This window comes from Marmota monax, unplaced genomic scaffold (assembly GCF_021218885.2).
Source record: "Marmota monax isolate L192 unplaced genomic scaffold, Marmota_monax_Labrador192_F-V1.1 WCK01_AAM20220418_F8-fsc00023, whole genome shotgun sequence".
NCBI classification, from domain to species: domain Eukaryota; kingdom Metazoa; phylum Chordata; class Mammalia; order Rodentia; family Sciuridae; genus Marmota; species Marmota monax.
In genome coordinates, this window is record NW_026692907.1 from 7,048,667 (window position 1) to 7,073,175 (window position 24,509).

General features: G+C 32.9%; 1 protein-coding gene across 3 annotated transcripts in view; it reads right to left on the reverse strand.

Annotated features, from left to right (window-relative positions):
- Mysm1 (Myb like, SWIRM and MPN domains 1) overlaps window positions 1-24,509 on the reverse strand; it is a 41,210-nt gene that overhangs the window by 6,589 nt on the left and 10,112 nt on the right. For 2 of the 3 annotated variants that reach the window (XM_046450982.2, XM_046450981.2), the window contains 14 exons: window positions 23,458-23,536; window positions 20,591-20,689; window positions 17,983-18,737; window positions 14,572-14,702; window positions 13,244-13,347; window positions 11,921-11,998; window positions 9,927-10,015; window positions 7,295-7,349; window positions 6,899-6,949; window positions 6,144-6,218; window positions 5,421-5,609; window positions 4,597-4,729; window positions 633-738; window positions 397-454 (listed from right to left, as the gene is read on the reverse strand). In XM_046450982.2, the coding sequence (XP_046306938.1) occupies window positions 397-454; window positions 633-738; window positions 4,597-4,729; window positions 5,421-5,609; window positions 6,144-6,218; window positions 6,899-6,949; window positions 7,295-7,349; window positions 9,927-10,015; window positions 11,921-11,998; window positions 13,244-13,347; window positions 14,572-14,702; window positions 17,983-18,737; window positions 20,591-20,689; window positions 23,458-23,536 (2,002 nt within the window). The remainder of the gene's footprint in view (window positions 1-396; window positions 455-632; window positions 739-4,596; window positions 4,730-5,420; window positions 5,610-6,143; window positions 6,219-6,898; window positions 6,950-7,294; window positions 7,350-9,926; window positions 10,016-11,920; window positions 11,999-13,243; window positions 13,348-14,571; window positions 14,703-17,982; window positions 18,738-20,590; window positions 20,690-23,457; window positions 23,537-24,509) is intronic. The other variant, XM_058581505.1, reaches the window with a different exon arrangement.

The following is a 24,509-nucleotide window of genomic DNA, read 5'->3' on the forward strand; positions in this document are numbered from 1 at the left end:
TTTAAATAAAAAGACCATTTAAATTTAATTGTTAGATTTACACTATCATTCTTAAAAACGATCAATTGTTAAGGCTAGAGGGAAAACATGGTGCTTTTGAATTTAATAAAATGAGAAAAATGTTCTCCATTGTGCACAATAATAATCTGCTAAGAAATTTATCAGTCAACACTTGACAAATTTATTCTAAAATAGTATTATTTCTCTGTGCAAGTTTGGGCAACAAATACACATTACTAATTATCTTCTAGAAATTAACTTTAGAAAGAAAAAAGCAATAAAGAATCTATATAGAAAATGTATCCACAAAGCATTAGGCATCAAGGGAAAACACATCTAGATGAATAGCTTTGGAATGTGTGAACAACAGAATCAATTAAAATGAAGGCAGCTTACTTTCTGCAGACAAGTCAGGTCAGAATCCCGGCGAAAGATTTTATCCATGGGGACACTGCTGTAGGAAGAAATATGAAAACAAACTGATGAAACAAATACTATAAGGTAATCAGTTGTGTAATAAACTATCACTGATGCCATACATCACAGTTTTATATTTAACTTGGGTTTTCTCTAAAACATAATTTAATGAGAAACACTGCAGATGTGCAACCATCTCAAACCACAACACATACCTAGGGGAGAGCCTGTATTTTTCTATTATCCATCTTGTCTTTTCAAATACTAATCCCCACCGAGGTTCTTCTAACATCTGTTGTACTTCAAATTTGTAAGGTAAACCTAGAAAACCATAAAGAAGCATATTTTCAACTATTTCTTAATCTCCAGTCTTCTTTTAATTACTTAAAATTCCCTTCAGTGTTTTAACAACCACAGCATGGCAGCCCAGCTGAACAGCACTTTAAACATAGAGGGCAGTCATTAAATATTTATTGCCTGACTATACTTGGTCCACCAAGCATATTAATGCCAAGCTATTAATAATAATGAAGAAGAGTACAAGTGACACTTTCGTGACAATTCTACACAAGACACTATGAGAGGTGGGGTGAGCACATAATATGTTATCCAAACCAAAATACTTTTATAATGAAAGGAGACAAAATTAATAACTATGCCTAAACCACAGGCTTAAACTGGGATAGTAGTCAAGACAAGATATATGGCCATCCTAGTGATAAATTTTTTTTTTTTTTAAAGACAAGTGATATCAAGCAGCATTACTCCTATTTTTCAGAGGAGAAAATTCAAGTTAAGCTATGTTAAATACAATGTTCACGTTAGCAAAATTGGAGCTTAGATTTCACATCACCTCCCTATAGGTGCTAGTCTAAGACTAGACATGGAATGGGATCAACCTTGGAGAGGCAGCAACTGTACTTGAGTCACAGCTGCCATACCAAACTGGAGGAAAAGAGCCCAAAGGGTAGACATCACCACACAATGAGCCATCTTAGCAATCTGTCACATATCCTTCAACACTGCCATGTAAATCTACAGAATATTAAAAGAACAGTGATTCATTACCAAGTGATTCATTACCAAAGGTTTACCATGTGCCAGGCATCAGGTGCTTTAAGTATGTGAAGTCATTTAAATGAAGTAGTTACTATTATTGTCCCCATTTCCCATTTTTCAATGAGGACACAGAGCCAGGAAAAGGTTGTGTATAAGAAGGACTTGAACCCCCAGGCCATCAGGCTTGATAATAAAAATATTTATTTTTTAGTTTAAGGTGGACACAATATCTTTTATTTTATTTTTATGTGGTGCTGAGGATTGAACCCACTGTCTCATGCTTGCTAAGTGAGCACTCTTACCACTTGAGCCACAACCCCAGCCTTATAATGTATGTTTTTAACTTTTGCACTCTATTGCCTCTCAATCAAGGTTTTTTGCCATAACAAGGCTTTTCAGGTTAATAAAAATCCAGCAAGTCAGAAAGCAAGAAAACAGGGTGGGGGGTCGGGGGGTGGGAGTTCGGACATGGTATTCTTCATAATAAAACAAAACATGCTCTAAAAAAGGCCACCCTGGCCCCAAATGTTTGGAAACAAAGAAAGGGATAGCAAGACTACTGATGACTAATTTTTTTTTTTTCACTTCTCAATTCTCCCTCCCTCCATTTTATTTCTCCCTTGCAGAAACTTAAGAAGACTGATACATTATAGTACATGGACTATTAAGCAAATTCTTCTGGTGATAACAAATCAACTAAGCAGAGATGCCAGCTATAATGGTAACTACCTATTTTGCTAAATACTTCACATACATTACCAGAATTTCTCACCCTGTAAGCAAGATAATATTTTTTTTCTCACTTTACAGAATTAACAAAAGAGAATGAGAGGGCCTAAGTAATCTGCCTAAGGTAAAATAACTAGTAAATGTAAAGTAGTGGGATCTGAATATAGTTGAATGACTTCTATTCCTAATGAAAACTGAAAATGGGAATAAAGAGAGGTAAAGAATGCATTTTCAATCAGAGCTGATGGAAAAATATAAACACACAAAAACTACACAGAGATATACTTGGCATTATTTAGAAATTTTTTTTCTAAGTTAAAGGCACTAAAGTAAAAATTTCCTTTTGTATAGAATATTTTTATCCACTGAAATATTAGAAAAAACTAATCACTGACTATATTTCCTGACTGATACAAGTACAGAAAACACTTAACCATTAGACATTTTAAAGACAGGAATAGAGTTAAAAGCACTGTAGCACAAAATATCTTGTGACTTCTGTAAAATCTTAATTCTTATACAAAAGGATTTCCAAGAGAAGCAAAGCCAAGGACCTAAGATTAGAATCTTGCATGCAGTTCTAACAATTGACAAGTCATTAACCAGGCAGCTCTACTCAACAGAACTTTCCATAATGAAGAATGCTGAATCTGTGTGCTGTCCAATAAAAGCTTATCCTTTCAAGTAATCCCTCCCCGGCCTGAGCTAGTTCCTTCACACACACTGGTCTGTACTTTGCTAAACATCTGAGGGTTCCTTCCACAAATCTTCAAAATTGACTCTATTATCTGGCTTTCTGTTTGTCCTCCTTACCTCCATCACCTCAACTCTGGTGGCTTTCTCCTCCGGTGCCATACCTGGAAACTTAGGTGGACAGAATGCCTTTATTTTATTTGTTTATTTTTATGTGGTGCAAGCTCTCTACCACTGAGCTAAAGCCCCAGCCCCTGAAAACTCTTTTATGTCAGTAAGTAACAGTAATTTAGAGCTCAATTACTTTGTTACCTGTCTCTTGGAATCATCTTTCTTTGGTGCCTGAAGTTGTGTCCTAAATACCACTGTTGGATATGTTTGTCTAGTGTTTTGGTTGTTTCAGACAGGTCTAAACTACTTCATTTTGACTACAAGCAGAATTGCATGAAGTGAATTTTAAACTTCAATTAATTCCATTGAATTTAAGTCATATGTATCCTATATTTATTGTATTAGATGGCATCAGAATAAAGACTCTTAACCAAGATCTAGCCAATAATGACATAAGAAGTAATTTAAACTGAGAACAAGTTGATGGTGTTTCTTTCCTTTATAACTCTTTGTAAAACTATGCTTAGCCAAAGAATGATATATACCATGTGCTATGCTCAAACAGGCATTTAAGACTAAATCTAATGCCAATGTTATACATTCAGTAAAACCCAATAGTGTTGACCACCTCCTAGATGCAAGACAACTGATTAGGTGCTCCTGGGGATGCAAAGATAATTAAGACATAGTTCCTGCTCTTTAAAGAAAATGCAATTTTAACAAGACTTGCAAAACAGAGAGTATCTAATGGTAAATGACATGGCCGTAGAGCTGGGAAGTCTAATAAATACAGGACATCCAAGTGAGATGATTAGAAATGAAAAGAAATTATTAAACCAACATTCATTTAGTTTAAACGCCAAGTCTTGTACTAGTAACAGGATAGAAAAATGAGCACATATCCATAATGAACTCATGATTTAATTCAGAGGAAATCTGAAATTCTGCAGTGGTAGTAAGAACAAAAAGAGAATAACATCCTAGAAGAGCCAACTGCTTCCTCCAACCATTTCATTTCCATCTACATCCCCTTCCTTTTCTAATCTGGTATACATATTCCCTATTCAGCTAGAGTTGATTAGATCACAATAGACATAAATTCCAGAGAAAACACAATGTCTGATGGGATAAGCCAACCAAATTCTTTCATGAGACAGAATGGGGATTAAAAGAGTTAGTCATTGGTAAACCTAATATCACTAGAAGATGATAGAGAGCAAGGTTTTGTGTTTGTTTGTTCCCTTTTCCATTTCCACTGCAGAGAAAGCCAGTCTACATTTATAAGCACACTTTCATGAGATCAGGGACTATGCTTATTACTGCAGTTTCTCCAGCATATACAGCAGTTCTCCTAGCACATACACTGCTTGCCTATAACTTTTCTCCACATTTTCATCCTTTTGCCCAGTTGTCATGGTAACACAGGGGCTATTATGTAAAAGAAGAAGGTGGTAGCACTAAATAGCATAAAAATAGTGATTCTCTAGTTGATGGACAAACTTTTCCATTAAATAGTTTTGTATAGCTGTAAATTCTTTGATTTATAAGATAAGAAATAGTAATTAGTTGTTATTGTTGAAAACTTACGATAGGAGCCATCTGGGCTAATTTCCTCACTTATAACCAGGCAGGTAATCTGGGAATATGGTAAAGGATTGTTTCGATTATAGGGACTAACAATCATCCCAATGAACTTTGCACCTCCTCTGGAGAAGTAACTCTATAAAAAAAGTAAAATTAGTTTCAACTACATAAATTCAAAGGTCAGTATTTAATCACACTAACATCTAATGGGGGGAAAGGGAACAAAAAGGTACATTATGAACTTCATATCCAAACATCAACAAAATGAAATGCTGCATGTATTCATTTCACACTGTGAAATTTTTAATTAATTAAATTTATTTAATTAAAATGTGTCAAATCCAATCTAAAATGACCCTTAAAAAATATCACAAAGCCTACAAAAATCTGCATTTGCTATGAATATGTTTACTAATTATAATGGTTATTTTTCAACTATAATCTACAATAGCTGCCCACAGCTAAAACACTCATATATCAAACATAAAATTGCAGGAAAAAAAAACTTGTTTTCTTCAGATGGGTAAATTACATGAATGTTTCCAACTATTTTAACTATTCCCTGTCCTAATTTTTCCTATCATTTTTAGAAGGCTCTGAGAATATCAGTATTACTTTTGTAGCTTGTCTGTACTAAACAAAATTGCTGACTCTCCAAATGCTTATACAAACATGTATCATTATTACAACCAGAGAAAAGAATTCAAGTTAATTAAAAATCCCAGATGAAAGAATATCAAAAACACTATGCTTATTAAAGAAAAAAAAAACACAACAGGATGTGTAATCATGTACAGCAGGCACACATACAACACCTATATACATACCTGGTATTTGGCTTGTGTGTCAATATCTCTTAAGGAAGGATTAGGATCAAATGCAGGATGAGAATGATACCATCCAATAACACTGTAACCTCTAACAGCCAAGGTTTCTGAGGCCTGTGTTTGTGATACAGGATCCATCTCACACTGTAGTCCTGTACTCAGACTGTTACATGGTTCTGCTGCACAGACCTATGAAGGATTGAGCCTCTTATGATTATTCTGAAATCCTCTTAATTCTATCACTTGCAAACAAATTATACTCCCAAAGTGTGATTGTATGCTAAGAACTTTGCATGCATTTTTCTATTTTAATAAGGTCATACTAATGGCTACTTTTCCAAATTGCACTATATAATACAAGTGCTAAGGTGTTCAACAATTCCTGTTATTTATGGCAATAATTTCAAATTGATATGCAACAGAATAATGCATATCAACTTTCAACTACAAGTACCAATACATATTTTTGGCATCTTAGGAGTTATAGCTCTTTATTGATAAAGGTAGTGAAAAGCCAAGGCTTGGCAGTATTCTCTTTCTTGATGAGAAAAAGAAATAGGTGCTCAGTATATATGAAATGTAAGTCACTTCTGGGAATAATTTGCATGTTCTCACACATACAATAAGTAAAGTCTATTTTGATATAAATACTCCATAAAAATATTTAGTATGGCAGCAGGATTAGATAGTAATTAAAACATTTTTTTAAAAGAAAGAACTTACTTCAACTATCTTATTAACTTCTGAGTATCTTCCTCCTAACAGACCAATTACTTCTGCCATAGAGACGTGAGCATGCTAGAAGAAATACAAGATTACTTAGCTCAAATGCACAAACCATCTGACAAAAATCAGAATTAAACTCACTATTATAGGAGAGTCACTTCTAAATACACCTATGCTATTCTAAAATAAGGTCACATAGGTTAACTAGATGTGAGTCTGAACACAAATTTCATCTTTCTTCACTGCTGGCTGAGAAGTTTTGAAGCAAACACTTTAATACCCCAAGACAGCACTTTTTCATTTAAAAATGAAGACATTATTTGTTCTCCCTATTCAAGAAAAGCATTACAAGGACACAAAAGTAAAAATTACTTTCGGTCCTTCTACAGAAAACACCACAAACTTACACAACTGTTAGGAGTATTGGTAGTTTACTGCAAAAAAGGAACCTCCAAATTACAAGTTGTGCTTTGTTTCAGTACTCTAAAAAGGCAGCAGACATGAGACATTAGGAAATGAAAATAGGGTTAATGATGGCAAACAGTCTGCAAAACTCACATTAATTTATTTTCTCTAAAATATGGAAACATGCACTTGTATGGCTTTTCTTCAAAAGAAAAACTTATTTTTAGATTCCTTGTCTTAAAAGAGGATAATAAAGATCCAAAATAAATGTCTTCCATACTCTTCCTGCAATAAAAGTACAACAAGAATAGAAATCAGAGTAAGTCAACACAATAGATTATCCTTACCAAATCCATTATTAAAAGTGCTTCTGAAGCTACTTTCACCTGAAATGGCTCCTGAAATACAAAAAAAAAAAAAAAAAAAAGGGAGGGGGGCACATAAAAATAGAGATTGTGTTCTCCCCAACTCAAATGTCCACCCTTTTCTCATTTGCCTCTTTCAAATTCTCACCACTAATCAAAGTTCAATGCAAATCAGACTTTTTTTAAAAGAAATTTAGCCTTCAAAACCTAGCAGGAAGTAATTCCCTCTCATTTTCCATCTGTACCAATCAATTGGCCCTTAATATATGTTATCTGATCCTTTCATATACATATTTCTTGCATATACAGAATAAGAAAAAGCATTTCTTGTCAGACAGTGACATTACCTATGGTTTGTCATTGATATATAAATAGTACCTGCTTTTCTTCACTGAAAAAATTACAAGGTATCAGTTGGAAGGGATCAAATGAGCTGAAAAGAAAAAAAAATACTTATTTTAAATATAATCTCAACAAGATTAGGATAATTATTATAAAATTATTTACAAATTTGAAAATGTACATCAATAATCTAAATTCAAATTCTGAGAAAAATATAAAATTAGAAAAATCACTTAGTACATTCATATAACCTTTTTGAAAGAAACCATAAGCAACTTAATTTCCTAATACCCAAAGAAAACAGGATAAATGGTCAGCCATGTTTCCTATGCTGAAAGCAGATTTTTAGAAGTTCCAGTAAAGGAAAAAGAAGAAGTTGTTCCCTGACATGAGATACCAAAGTTCATGGATGTTTCTCAAAAAAACTTCTCTCAGTACAAAGTACCCACTACAGAGTAGATTCAATGAATACTTTTAAAATAAATGAATAACAAATAGTTCTATTAAAGAAATTAATGTACAGAGGAAGTTCTCTGGAAAACTCTATATTTATTATATAAAGAGATGAAAAGGGGGAACCTAAGCAAATCTAAATAAAAAGGCCATGTGTAAACTTGAAAGACATGTCAAAATGCTTTGACCAGTAAAAAACTGAGTTTGGGAAAAATATTAAGCACATTACAAGGTTATTTTAGGCTATGCTCACAGAAAGAAAAACAAGCAAGAATATGTTCATGATGTTATGACTGGAAAAAAATAAGACTATTATGTTTCCATTGTAAGAATGAGACAACCAGTGACAAAAGGACATTGTGTATTATTTAATACTGTATCCCAAGGGCCTAGGACAGTGCCTGAAACACAGTAGGCATTCAAAAAATATTTGTTGAATTAAGAACTTTCAATTACCAAATAAAAAAGAACTAAAGGCCAAGACAGATGAGAAAAATAAAAAGAACAGTGGAAGAACATCCCAGAACACTTAATAACCTTGAACGTAGAACTTCTGTCAATGCTTCTTAAGGGTTAGAGGATGGTGGATTGGCAATTATTGAACTCGGGGGCCCATGAAAAAGCAGACATCAGAAACAAAAATTAAATGCTGATTACCAGGAAAACTCTAGAAAAGATTTTTAAACAGCTGATTTGTGAGCCTTTACTAAGTGGAGGGGTAAATAATGGGTTTAGGAAAATTTAAGTCATAATAAAGAGATCTTTCCATAGATACGTCTGATGGGGATAACTGGCTAGAAACCAGAAGACTACACGAAGATTCAAATTATTTTATCCAAATTTAAGCAAGACATACACTATCATTACTTTTCTGAATAACAAGAAATATGGGTTAATTCTGGTAATAAATGTATCTGACTATGTCTGATATTTATATTTATTCCAGTTAAACATTTTATGTGGCAATTAACAGAAAAAAAGGCAAACTTATTGAAATGTTGATGATTAGTGGCACAAAGGCTAAAATGTGAAAAGTAGATCTGAATTTGAAAAGGTCCTGACACACTGAATCGATTTGAAAATAAAAATATAAAGTATAAGTCTCACAGATTCAAAAAATCAAATGTTTGAATACTGAATGAAGAGGCTTGGTTTATAGATGACTGTATTCATAGTCTAACATATTTTCACAATAACAGTATTAGTTTTAATTTCTACTTCACAGAAGCAATATATAATGTAGTAAATTATATATTACCAGGAATATGGATTCTTAAGCCTTATTGTCTGGGCTTAAATCACAGTTCCAACACTAAGCATCAGCAAGTTACTAAATTGCCCTTTGCCCTCAGTTTTCATCTGTAAAATGAGAGTGATAACATCAACTATTACAGAAGGTTTCTATGAGGATTAAATGATTTAATATATGTGAACTGTTTAAAACATAGTGAACTGTGTTAGCTATTTTAATTATTATTTCATAAAAAAGAACAGGAGGTCTATCCAAGGTCACACAACTTGCAAGAAAATGATCTAGTGGCATTCCTGGGTATCTTGTTTTAAAAGGGAATAGTGACAAAACTATGATCTAATCAGTGGGATAGGTATCTGTAGGGAATGGAGAGGTCTTCTAGAAAAATTCAAGGCATTTGACTTACTTGGCAACCCTTATATTTTGCAAATTACACACACACACACACACACATTTTTTGGTGGGGAAGGGTATTGGAGATTGAACCTGGGGGCACTTAACCACATCCCCAGACCTTTTTAATTTTTATTAAGACAGGGTCTCACAGAATTGCTTGTAGCCTTGCTGCTGAGGCTGGGTTTGAACTTGTGATCTTCCTGCCTCAGCCTCCTGAGTCACTGGGATTAAAGGTGTGCACTACTGAACCAAACTAGTTCATATATATTTTGAGAGAACTAGTCACTTCCTGAGGTTACTTGTCCATCTCTGGAGTTGAATGATCTCCTGTCATAAACAAGGTCCTTTTGAAACATATATTGGATCCCATGCTCACTCACCTGAAGTTTAAAACATTTGATTACAGCAACAAAAAAACCCCCAAAATTTTATAACTATTTTTAATTAAAAAAATTTTAACTGATCCATCTTAGTGAATAATAGCATAATGTAGCCAATGGTCATTTGTCTATACATTTTCTGTCTGATAAGTTAAAACAATTAAATTTATATAACTTAACACTGTACCTTTTTGTTGGTCTTGACACTTTTGAAGGTTTAACAGGTTTGCCCCTTTCCTCTTCTCTTCTTTTTGCCAACTCCTCAGCAGACAGATGCTAAAACAAAACACCAATTGTTATCAAAGAGTCCATCAACTACACAGATGGAAAAGTAATAAAACAGTAATTTAAAATCAATTTAAGAGCATGTAAGAATAAGATAGACTAAACTGACTTAAATGGGTCTCCTACTGGAGAATATTTTTTTTAATTGTTTTAAATAAAACAGCCATATCAAATTGAAAATATAGTCCTCTGGATATGCCCATTTCAATCAATGGTTTCAATCACACAGGTTAAAGAATCTTAGAATCATCTGAGTCTTTTAGTTTCCCTTTCTAGTTACTAAGTTCTACTGTGCTGAATTTTCTTTCACAACTGGGACAGCACAGTGTTAAAATTAAGAACACATATTTTGTAGGGTGTGGTGGCACACACCTGTAATCAGCTCAGGAGGTTGAGGCAGGAGGACTGCAAATTCAAAGCCAGCCTTGGCAACTTACAATTCTTGTCTCAAAAAAAAAAAAAAAAAAAAAAACCCTTGGGTTCGATCCATGGTACCCAAAACAAACCAAACCAAACAAACAAACAAAAAAACTCAAAACAAAAACAACACAGTTTCTAAAGGCTGAGAGTGTAGCTCAGTGGTAAATGTTTATTTAACAAGCATGATGCCCTGGGTTCAATCCCAGCACTTGGGGGTTGGGTGCAAACTCCAGAAGGATTCTAGAGCCAGAATGTCTGGTTCTGCTCTTTATTATCAAAAAAGTTGATTTCATGCTTCAGTTTACTCATCTTTAAAAATGGGAAGATTAAGAGTAATAATAACAACATCATGATGTTACTGTGAAGTTAAGTGAGTTAATGTTCATACTTCATTAATTTCATCTTTACTACCAACCTTACACCTTAGCTGAGATAAGCTAATGCACCTTTTCCAGAATATACATATATATTTTAGTATTTTCCATGTCTGCACCTTATCCACTTCCTCAGACAGGAATATTTTAATCCACTTTCAAGATGATTCTTCTGTTGATATTTTGGATCAAATACCACCTCTTCTGTGGAAACCTACCCTGATCATAGTCTTTGAGAGGGCCTTATAATTCATGGACCAACCTTATGTAACTCGGCATAGGTTTTTGTCTTTCCTAACAGAAATATAAGTTTCTTATGGTAAGAAACCATGTATTACTTATTATTGTGCCTAGAAGAGTGTTCAGGTGTTAAAGTTAGGGCAGGAAATGGGGATTGAAGAGAGAGAGCCAACATTTATCTAGTACATTACGCATGTTGGCTTAGTGAGTATCTAATACTAAGACCTTTATATACTTCATTTCATTTACTTCTTACAAAAATCCTTTTGTGGAAGTACTATTATTCATGTTTCATAAATTTAAAAAACACACAATTCAGTGAGGTTAAGTAGTTGCTCAAGGTAACAAAGCCATTAAAAACACAATCACGCATTCTTTACATTCTACTGTACTGGCTATTTAGAACAAATTGTATATTTAGAACAGGGTGTGCATGTGTATATACACAAACACAAACACAAACACAGTTACTGCCTGTGTTTCTTTTTAGGAATTAGTAGAAAAACATTTCAATATTTGTATATCAATGTCTAATGTCTAGAAAACATCATTCAATAAGTATTTTAATGAAATTAAACAGGCATACCAACTCTTTGACTGGGCATACATTCTTGAACTAGAGATAAGATGTACAGGGAGAGAACCAAAGTGCTGAAAATAAGTCAGACTCCTAATTAACTGTAGAAACAAAGCTTTCCATTTTGTGGCTTACTAAAAAGTCTAGACAAACAAATTAACATGGGACTAAAGTTGTATATGTGTAAACACATGAAACAACTATAATATTATGACATTAAGATAGACAGATGTATATTGACGAAAACAGTTTTCATGGATAAGCCATGTAAAAGGTCAAAATTACCTCAAATGTTTGTCCTTCTAAGTCCTTTGCATCACACCAGTTTCCCCATGGATCTCGAACCCTTCGTCTCCTTGTTCGCTATGATGAGAATAAAATAAAGCAAAAGGTAACAAGATTAACTTGGAGAAATGATAGCACAAAACCAAAATAATAACTATATAAAATTTAGTTAATTTATTTATTTAAATATTATCATCTCTGATCATCAATGACTCACTAAACTTTATTAATTTATGTTCAACAGTTAGTACTCAGAAATACATCAGTAATTGTGAGCTATGGGTCAAAGCACTGGCAGCAGGTGAGGAGAGTAGGCCAGATGATGAGGCAGAGACATTGTTTGAAAAGAAAAAAATCTGTGATCTTCTGTCTTTTACTTGCATTTAATTTTCATTTCTGTTTATCATTTGGAAGCTAAAAACCTAGGACAAAATTATTTTTAAGACCAGAAAGAACCACCAAGGAAATGGCTTCCCTTTATATGTCAGCTTTAGAAAGGGGACTATGAAGTTAATACAAGTAGTGAAAAACAGAATTTGTTGATATTACTAATATTCAGTTTTACAAACCTCAATACTGAGACCTTTAAGATGGATAAGCTATGAAAGGGCAGTATGACCCGTATCATTTCCAGAAAGAAAAAACATCCTTTCTTAATAGAGTAAACCTAGGTAGAAGTGGTTTGCAGCCTCAACAATGAGAAAAATAACTACTAGATAATACTTTTGTTTCCCCCATGCATTTTACCTATAATCAACTTAGCTTACATGCACAACAAGATTACCCTTTAAATTTTAAAATACAAAATTCACTGATTCTAAGAATTAAAGGTAAATGTTACTCCAAAAAACTGATTCTTATGGAGACAATTTTTAAAGACACAAAAATAATAGAAATGAAAGAGAAAAAGAGACCTGAACTGTATAGTTTTGTTTGTTTTTTGTTTTCAGTGGTGCTAGGGATTGAGCCCAGAGTCTCCTAACCTAGGCAAGTCTCTACCACTGAGCCTTATCACTAACCCCCTGAACTGTAAAGTTTTAAAAGATACATTTCTAAATCAAAACTAAACACCCAAAACCACTTTAACAAAACATTATGGCTTTGCATGTTTGTCAATGAATTTTGAGGATTTTATAGTTGGTTTTGCTTCATAAACCAGTATGAAATTGAACTGAAGCTAGAAAAATAAATGGCTAAGGTGAAGTGTAATAGAAAACATTTTCTTCCACTAAATGGCCATTTGTTAAGCAGATAAAGTAGGCATTCTTTACTAAACTGGTAAGGAGCAATGTAGAGGAATCACTTAGAAAAATGGCTGTTTACCATAGACTGCAGACGCTGGGCAAGCTGGTATGCTTCTACTGCATCTTTTCTGTCTCTGATTCGAACTTTATCAACTGGTTGTGGTCTATTATATACAGCCTGTTCTATTGGAGTTCAGGAAAGATAAACAATCTATTATTTTGTGAAGTTCACTTGTTAAAGAGGAAGACACATTTACAAAGACTTTAGCTGAGCACCAATGATTCTTATTCCATAATCATACATCTAATGTACTAATGTTATAGTTCCCAGATAAAAGTAATGCTATTATTAAAAGGAAATTTCAGTAAAACGAATATAGGAAATCAGCAATTTATTTAATTTTTGACTACTGAGGTCCCTTTGCTCACTTTGGCAGTCAAATATAGATCATTTTTGTTTTGTAGCTAAGGAAGCTAAAATGTTTTAATTTTCCTGAAAAGCTAATTTATAAATATAGGGCTTTGGGCAAACCAGGCCACTGAAATAAAAAAGAGTCTCCAAAGCAGACTGTAAATTCTCTGTGCACATAGAATAAAATAAAGGTGCTATGAGTTTTCTAGTTAGTTGTTTCACTTTCACAGAAAAGAAACAAAATGTACTCTTCTTAAATAAACCATGGGCTCTAAGATTCTAGTTATCTTATGACTATGCAACTATGGCTATTAGCTTTCTTCAAAAAGTTTTTGTCATGTCAATTCAATGAAAGGATGAAATACATTTTGAAATATGCCTATTCCTCAAATTTAAATATGGGGGAAAATGGGTGAAAGAACTTTCTTCCATTAAAATATTTTGGTACTTTTGATACATTTAAGTGTGGAGGCTCTTAAATTATTTCCTTTATTTAATCATTACTAGATAGCATTTCTATCATAAATACAGTAAATGGTAGAGTAACCCTTACCCTAAATGCTCAAAGCCAGAAGTACTTCAGATTTCAAACTTTTTTTAGATTTTGGAATATTTGCATGGAAATGCTCCAGTGTCTTTAACTTTTTAAGCACCATGTTGGCCTTAATCTGTATGCATAAATTTAATGGGCCATTAATAGAGTTTTCATAAAATTATTTACTTTTGCCTGACAAAGAACTATACTATTTCTATTAGATTATTTTTCCTTTAAAAACTATACCTTCAGTTTTCATTGTAGATCAAAAAGAAACACAGTTTAATCAACAAAAATTTGATTTACAGCAAAATCGTAATTATACATTTATTCCATAATGGTTATCTCCTTGAATTCTATATACTTAAATTTACTTAAATTCTAATCGTAATAGAAATTAATAGGTGCTATAAGGATACAAAATATTGAGTAAAAGATGTTGTTGGATTTTTATTTTTACCACATCCAAAATTGATTGCTCCTATCAACTCGAGGTATGTATGAATCCGTCCAATACAATTAACATCCCCACAGTTCTTCAGGCCAGGACGTACTGAGGTCTTATTTAAGTATTTCGGTTTGCATATCTCCCTAATTAAGAGATGGAAGTACAATTATTTTGGATAAATAAAAACATAAAAAAAGATTTCTGGGGAAAACTTATATGAAATATTTTAAAATTTTACCCATTTCACTCTATAAAGTGTATAGCAAATATAATACATAACCCAAGTGTACTTTTTTCTAAAATCTTTGGACATCTTTAAGTGATGCAATAACTTACAGGTACCTGTACTGTGTTTTACAAGTACTATTCTTTTACCAATAAAAAAGTCAATATTCCAGTTATCCCAGGATCTTTAAGTTAGAAGGTTATTTATGTATTGATCCAAATTCAAGTATAAATCTTTGAAAAAAAGAGCACTTTGACAATATATTAAAAAGATTTAGCATTAAACTTTTCAATTTTTTTTTTTAGTGCCAGAGAATGAACCGTATTACGGTGTCACAGTATTACGGTGACAAGGCAAACATTCTACTCCTGAGTTCTATCTTCCCCTACACTTTTTCCAATTTTTAAACATATTACTTAGGTCAGATGTCTCTTAACTATTAGCTATCTTACAAATATTTACATTTTTATATTCATTTTAATAATGAATCTAATAAATATTAAGTTCTTACTCTCAGTGGAAACAGAAATAGATATTATAGGGGATTCCAAAGAATCAAGACACTCCCAAAACTCCAAACTCCCTTTCCTGAACTTCATAGTTTTTAAATGTGTATTTATTTGAGTAAGCTCTATAAAGTAAATAAAACACAAGATCAAAGAATGAAGAATAAGAAGATATATTAGGGTGGTCAGAAGCCTCTCATTTTCCTGCGCAGACCTGAATTGAGATGAGAAAGCAAGACTCTCCAAGATCTGGAGGAAAGCAAGATCTAAGACAGAGTGGTCAAGGCCCTGAGTTGGAACTGTAGGAACAGTGAGTCAAGACTCCAGACTCTGAAATCATCTTCACCTAGTGTGATCTAGAACAAGTTCCTTATCCTCTGTGAACCTAACTTTTCTCATCTGCAAAATGAGGACAAAATTGTAAAGAGGATTGCGGATAGCTTAAATATAATGCCTGACATTTGGTAGAAATTCAGTTAACTGTATAGATTATTGTTTTAATAAAAACATTCCTCTAACCAGGGAGTCAATTACATCTACTTTTATGGAAAGGATTTATCTAAAAACAAATTTGGCAGACTTCTTTTTATTTTGAAAACTTTTAAGTCTTCCTTTCTTCTTTTTTTATTTTTTAGTACCACCTCCAGTCCCTAACCAAAATTTCAGTTCTGTTGAAAACATTCCTTTTTGCTTTCATGCTGTTCTGTTAAATTATCATATTTAAATAGCAAAACCAAATTGGTTTCAAGAACTAAGACAAATGACTTAGTAAACTACTGCCATATCATTTATATATCTATGTAAATTATTCTGCCTCATATGGAATCCAAAATGCAAAGCAACAATTTGATTAAACAAATATTAAGTATATATTGATGATCTTCTTATAAACATTTTATTTTTATTTTTATTTTTTGGTACAGGGGAATGAACTCAGGGAGAGACACCCAGCTACTGAGCCACATGCCCCGCCTTATTTTGTATTTTATTTGGAGACAGAGCATCACTGTTGCTGAGGCTGGCTTTGAACTTGCAATTATCCTGCCTCAGCCTCCTGAGCCAGTGGGATTACAGGGGTGTGCCACAGGCCTGGCTCATATAGACATTTCAGAAGTAGTTATTGTTCTGAAGTCCTTCAATTTTGGCTACCCATCTTCTTATTTCCAAAAATAAAAGTAAAGACCAATAGAAATCTCATTCCATTGGTCTTTTAAAACGTAAGGGCAGAAATGTAGCTCAGTGACAGAAAGTTTGCTTGGCATGTACAAAATTTGGGGCACAATCCCTAGCACTACAAAAATAAATCAAAAAGGGCTGGGAATGTTGGTAGAGTGCTTGCACTAGCATGCGTAAGGCCCTGGGGAGGGAGGGGGGGAGGGAGGGAGGGAGGAAGGAAATAAATGAATCATCAAATAAGTAAATATACTTTTAAAAAATAGTGTCAATTAGGTAATGTAGAATAACAAAAAGACTTGGACTAACATCTTTCATAGTCACTGGCTGGTTGTGTAACCAAATACAGGCCTCTAATGGTCACCTGATCTCAGAATTATTCTTTATCAAGTAAGATTACACCATCTGTCTATTTCACAGTATTACGGTGACAAGTCAAATGAAATAAAGGAAAGCTTTCTATAAACTGCAAAACACCATGTAAATGCTAGGAATTGTTCCTCCTCAGTATTCTTTACTATGATAGCAACACTAGCCAGAAGTTGTACTTTTAGCACTTTAACCAATTGAAATGATCATGAGGCAAGAACAAGAACAAATCCTCCTGTTGGAATATGGCTGTCTTTGCAAGCCAAATAATGTAATACTGTCTGTATAAAATGAAGATATCTGATTCAACAAATTATTTGTTTCCTTTGTTAACATCCCCAGGATATAGCAGAAAGTTACTGAAACAGGATAGAAAGACCTGATAAAGAGAAAGAGAAAAACAAGGGACAAGGCTGAATCCTCACCCAAGGGCCCATCACCTGGAAGCGCTCTGTAAAGTTGGCCATATACAATTCAATATTCTTGAAACAATAACAGCAAATTGAATATTTAGTGATGACTTAACTGATAAGCTACAAACAAAAATTCAAAATATTTTTGAGTATTTAGGCTAATAAGATGAGAAGTATTTTGTCTTGTTTCCTATTCCATATTAATTAAAATATACTGACAATTTAGAAGGTAACTCCATACATTAGAAAATTCCTGTATCCTGATGAAGGAAGATGCTAAGAAATACCTTATTATGCAACAAGTTCAAGCTGAAAACATTTAAGACAGCTATTTAGGAAAACTATTTATGCAATCTAGCTACATTTAACGACAGTGTATTCCTCTGTCACCTAAGTTTTCCTTCTTTATACTTAAGGTACATGAAAAGAAATTCTCTGTGTACATCTTCCCAAAACTGTCCCAAGAAATTGCTTCTTAAAGGAATCATCAGACCTTTTCTTTCCAGGCTCCAACACTCTGAAGAACAGATGGATTATGAGAGCCATAGGTTACAATGTTTAGCAATGCTTTTAAAAAAAGATCACTATGAGAAATGTTTAATCTTTCCTCCTGAAATGATAATACATGTGAAAGCTCTTTGGATCACTAGCAAAATTTTAAATTCTACATAGGTCTAGTTAAAATACTCCACAGAATATCAGGTTTTCAAAGCAGCATCCAAAATGTTATTCTTACCACTGATCCAAAATGTAATTTCTAATTTTCAAATAGCGTTCTGGTGTTTTAGCTTGGCGTCCCTCAAAAAACTCAGGAATTGCTTGTTTTTCTTCTTCCTGAATAATATTTCTATCTATTTCTACTTCTTGTTCTGGTGGCTTAAGCTCTTCTTCCTCATGGCTTTCCTCCACCATTTGGAAGGAAGAATGAAAAAGCATTTCATTATCACTAAAATCTTTCTGAATTTCACAAGGCTCTGGAGAAGGACACTGCCTGGAGTCATCTATTCCATTTCCACCTTGCTTGTCACCATTTTTAATCAGTTTATTGCATTTCTGATCATTTACTTCAGCTGAGTCATTTTCATTGTTGCTCTGTTTTTTGGTCCATGATGTAATTTCTGAGCTTGAAAGTGTTTTCATCTCATCTTGTTTTATGTTCTGAAGATATTCCCTGGAAGATCTGCAAAAGAGAATTTCCTGGCTTCTGATTTCTTGACTGGATTCATGAGTTTTACTATTAGGAATGTCTAACAAGAGACCACTGCTACAATTCTTATGTGATGTCTGAGAAGCCCACTCATCCACCTCATCTGTGATGTCTACTTCTTCATCATCAGACAACTTTTCAATTTTTACAGCATTCAGGTTGGGATCAGCACGTCCCCTTAAACATGATGGTGTCCATGCCTTTGTCCCTTTATCTTCATTTTTAACCTGATGATCACTGCTGCTCTTCTGATTTGGTGTTTCTTTCTCTGGACTCCATTTTACCTTATTAAAAATCAGAATAAGACACCCATAATATTAAGGTTTTAAAATTTAATCAACTGACAATAAATAAGATATAATGGTACATTAGACCTTCACTGTGCTTCTCCTTAATGTGTTTAAAACTGCTTTTTAAATGTAAAAGATCAACATTTTAAATTCCCATATATGACTCATGATTTGGTACTTATAGAACTACCATGTATTTATTTTCAGTATTAAGTTTAAAATAGGCTTGAACTAACCAGAGACTAAACCAACAACTTTCATGTTAAGGTGTTCTATAAGATATTAAAAATATTTATAAAAGTCTACTTTTCAAAATGACAACCACAGCTGATCATTTCTTATGATGCTAAAATAATCCTTTACTTGGGAATTTATGTCACATATTTACATTCAGTAAGTTCAATCCATCTTTCATTTAACTATAGAAACTATTTTTTTGCAGGTTAACTTAATGCAGCTTCAATATTACAGAGTTTATAATGTTAAGCCATGGTATTATCTTCCACTCCTGATAATACCTGATAATGTAAGAAAAAGATGAAAGTCAATGAGTAAATATGAATTGAAATGAAAATTTTTATATATAATATTTTTGGAAAATCCTATAAATGACTGACACATCCAAGAGATATGATAGCTCTAAGTAAGAGATAATAGCTCCATTGTCACAAAAGAATCCCAGGATCATGTAAAGAACAAAAGGGTAGTAGGGGGAGGAGGAGATTTGGACATATAGCCTCAAATACCATTAAAAATCTTCTTATTTATTTGCAGCCTACTACATTTTAAGGTTTTCTGTTTATTTTGCAATTCTGGGAATCAAACATGGGGCCTCATGCATGCTAGGAAGAACTTTACTGAATGAGCTAGATTCCCAGCCCTCAGCCTCCTGTTTTTAATCTCAAAATTCTGGATGAAATTTTGCTTTAAAGTTCATAAAATTCTAATGTCTGTTATAATATAAATGTATCCTTCCACCCCACATTTATAAGTACAACTGATACTCCAACTTATTCCACATATTCTAATGTAAGAAGCATGGTATAAGAATAATCAGGTGAAGCTGTTTTTCTGTTCCTTATTACCTCAACCTTGATAAACTACTTCAAGCTGCTTTTGTTAGGTTGAAAGAGGTAGCAGCTAATTACTATACAATGAATACCTTCCATTACTTACCACCTATTCCCAGCTAACACCAAGACAAATATTGTATACTAGTTAGAACACATCAGTTACATTAAAACACCAATTTTCACTCAGGACATTTCCAAATTTTATATACTTGCATATTTAGAGCTCAAGCAAAATGTTAAAAAGTTCTAAATAACAACATTACACAGCTGAATATAGCACAAATTACTTGAAAGATTAAGAAATTATATAACTATGTCTTTCTGAATATTATTTATTAAAGTTTTCAGAAAGTTCTCCACAAAATTTATAAAAACCTCGTTACTATTAAATAGATTCCAGAATCATGTTAGCATTTATGTCCTCTAAGCTGTAATAATAGATAAAAGTCTTTATAATGCAAATACTTAAAAAAGAAGAGATATTGTTTAGAGGAACACAAGACCTCTAAGCTTTTCTCTTAGGAATAATCCTTGCCTTCTAGAATGTTTTGGGGTAGTTAATATTTACCCTTAAACTATAGAAAATTAGGTAGTATAGTATATAAATACTATTTAATAGCAACAGTTAAAAAACTAAAGATATGCTCTAACGTGTTTAAAGTCAAACATGCATAGTGTTTTATGAGGTTAAAATACTTTTAATATAAAACTTTAAACAATAAGACACTAATACTTACATTATATATTTCTGGTTACTAATTTTGTTCTGCTTACCTTATTTTTAAAGTATTGTCTGGCATAACTCTTCACTTGTAAAACACTGCGACTTCCAATCAGCTTTGCAATTTTAGTCCACCTTCGACCAAATTTAGCCTGCGTTATCAAAATGGAAAAAAATTGCTTTTGATTAGCTTACTTATTTGAAAAACAATTAAAAACTATCTTTATCTATAGACTAAACCAAACAATGAAATCCTCCCTATAGACTGTGCTCTTTCAAATCAAAAAGCTCTCCCTTGAACCTGGACTTCTGAAAACAATCCAAAGTGATTTTAAAAATCATAGAAAATAATAATATATATGAAGATCCACCACTTGTGTTACCTAACTGTATACATTCATACTGCACATTACGATGTTCCAAAATCTAAGATATCTTTTAAAAATAAGTAAGTGCTCAAAAAGGAGGTAGGTGAACATTGTACATTTAAAGGATCAACTGAACATGTTTTACACTAATCACAAAATTTTCAGAACATCCATTGTGCCCCACACAGACACTTTTACTCTATACAAGTATCAGTGCAATGACTTACAAGTCTGAATCACGAATGAAGTAGACCTGTATCTAATGCTTCCCTCTTAGTGTCAAGGCTGTGCACCTGCTAACACTGAAGCTGAGGGGAAAAAAAACTGGGAACCGGAGGGAGCTCCCATGTTTTGAAGTACAGAAAGGAACACATACAATTTTATACAAAAGGGATTTTTAGGTATCAAGTATAATTCTCATTTAATATGTAAATCCTCTTTATAATATCACCACACAGAATACTTTCTACTTCTCAAAATAGCTCAACCATTTCAATTTTTTAGAATTCTTATAAGAACAAACAAACAAAAAAAAGAAAAACCACCCAAAACTCAGGGAGGTAGACCCTAGAGGCAGATCCACAGGTCAAACAGTCACATCTTATCAGTAACAAACAATAACAAATCATCTTCAAAGATCTGACCTGAATGACAAACCTTAACTTGTACACTTATTTCTGATATTCATTAGAAAATCTGACATGGACAATTTCTTAAAACTGAAAGTACTTCTGAGAAAATTGTTAGTAAGTATGAATTAATTACTGAAGATCAGCACTTAACAAGGAGCACTGGCATAAGTCTGTAATCACAGCAACTCAGGATGAATCAGGAGGAGCACAAGTTCTAGGTCAGCCTTAACAATTTAGCAAGGCCCTAAGCAACCAAGTGAGATCCTGTCTTAAAATAAAAACCTAAAAAGGGCTAAGGTGGTGAAGTGCCCCTGGGTTCAATCCCCAGTACAATAAAAGAAAAAGAGATCAGCACCTAGTTGAGACTAACTTACTGAAGAATTAGTTCTCTTTTTTTGTGTGAGTGGGTAGTAAAAGCAGTTAAATAACTTGATAGCACAGAATAGTAGATCTAGAGATCTAGATAAAAGTATATCACTGGGGACATCAGAAATTTGGACAACATGAACACTGGAGAAAAGATACTAATGAGAGTAGTAAGGAAAACATGCACCAATTTCAAAATAAAGGGACAGTCCACTGCCAAAGGAAAATAAGAAAAAACCTTCCTTAGTTGTTCAGTATCACATAATTCCCTTCTCGTATGCCTGAGACAATTCACTATATATGCAAACTCTGTTTTTTGTTTATGAAAGCATTCTAATTCAAATATCTCTTAATGTAGATAGGTAGACTTCTACCTATCTCTATATAAGTAAATACATATTTGCTTATAAATGGACAAAATATCTTAGGAAGGATATACAAAGATGACGACACTGATTACTTCAGAAGTGAGAGGGAGACTTAACACCCTATAACTAGATTACTTTTGACTTTTGAGCACACAAATGCATTCCCACAACTACCAACAATGTCAACAATTAACAACCAAAAAATGGTTGAAAACAAACTATTTCACACATATGTATATCTGATCTTTATAAGGGACAAAACATAAAAGCTGTCAGCAGACTAAAATAAATTACTGGTTAATTAAAATTAGACTATGATGTAACGGACTGAAATACCAATATAGGAAAAAAATCACCAGTACGGGGGAAAAAAACCCTCAATATCGTTTAGTATTCACAGAATTTATAGATACCATGGTTTTAACTAGAAAAGCAAAAACATTTTATTTCTCATCATCTATAGAAATGTAAATATTTCAAATTGCATTTACAAATTTTAAATAATTACACAAATATTATATATATATAATTTCTAAAGTAGTTTATAAAATACAGAGTAACAAGTATCTTAAAAGAAAATATATAATCTACTCTTGTTAAAGACAAATTTCCTGAACATTTTTGTTAAAAATTTCTTCATATTAAGGAATATTTTCAGAAATGAGCATACATCTTTTCCCCATTATATAATCTGTGCATTTTTAAATAGATTTCAGTGAAACATTCATACAAAAGAATGTTTTGTATGAATTTATTTTGTATGAAATTATTCTGGTCTTCATATCTATGCATAAAACATTTGCCTGTGTACATAATGGCAAACAGTTTATTAAAGAACAACTCAGCTGATCACCCAGCTTAACACAAAGTTTTAGACAACTAAATATTTTACCTTTTAATCCAGAGAGTTGGTATCATGTATACAGATAACAGCACAATTTCTTGGATTTTACTAATACCCCAAAAATGTTTATATCAAAGTACTGATTCAAATCTATTTTAGTACCTTAGTTAAAAGGAATTCTCTTGTACTACACTATAAACATCATTACTCTAACTACAGAAAAACTCAAGTTGTTAAATAAATTTAATTAAAAGCTCTGGTCTCTACGATTTAATCTTATAACTCTATCAGTATTTGCTTTTAGAATCATTTTTACTATAAATTAAAAATTGCTCTATTTACCAGCCCTTGTTCAAACAGCTCTTTTTCTTCTATCGTCCACTTTACTGAGTAACTGGCTGGTTTTGTAGGAGAGTGTACCCTGAGGGGAAAAAGAGGAATTGCAAAAAAATTTCTGAAATGGAACATTCCTTATGTATGCAGCTAAAGATTATAGATAGCCATGGGCTAAAACGAATCAAAGAATTAAAAAATAAAACAAAAAAAGAAGGCTACAGCCTCTACCTAGGGGGAGAGATTTACCCTGTCATGTATCTCTACTATGGATGATACGAACCCCAAAAGATATAATCCCCGGGTTTGAGTGAGGCTAAAACTAAAGACATCAAAGGAAGTCAATGTAATAACCAACAAAACAGCCCTCTTAGAATGAATACAAAGCAGCAGGTGTTAATACATTCCCCAATCCTAAAGGTATCTAAGAATTTACAATGATTCCAGAAATATCTCTAATTTAATTACTGGGTAAATCCATATAAATACTGAGCCAGAAAAGAAGTTGCAAAACCATGGCATTACACTTACTGCTTTTAAAATCATTTTAGTAAATTAAAAATAAAATGCTGATGAAGCTAATTCACTCAAGTCATTGATCTTTCTATTAATTTCACATTGTTATTGTTCACTCCACAAAATACAAACATCAAAGGCTGCTCAGTGGTCAAGTTCTTGCACAATCACCACTATGTAAATTATATAAATCCATTTTTTTTTATACTGGGGATTGAATACAGGTGTATTTTACCACTGAGCTGCATTACGAGTCCTTTATTTATTTATTTTGTTTGTTTATTTAAATTTTGAGATAGGGTCTCACTAAGCTGAGGGTCTCACCAAATTGCTGAGACTGGCCTTGAACTTTCACTCCTCCTACCTCAGCCTCCGAAGTTGTGTAGGATTACAGGCCTGTGCTACTGGGCCTAGTAATCAATCCATATTTTAACCAACTATATACTTACAAGTTTATAATGCTAAATAGTTTTTTTACTTACAAGTTTATAAATGCTAAATCAATATTTTCCAATTATTGGGAAAAAATATTTGTAAGATAAAGT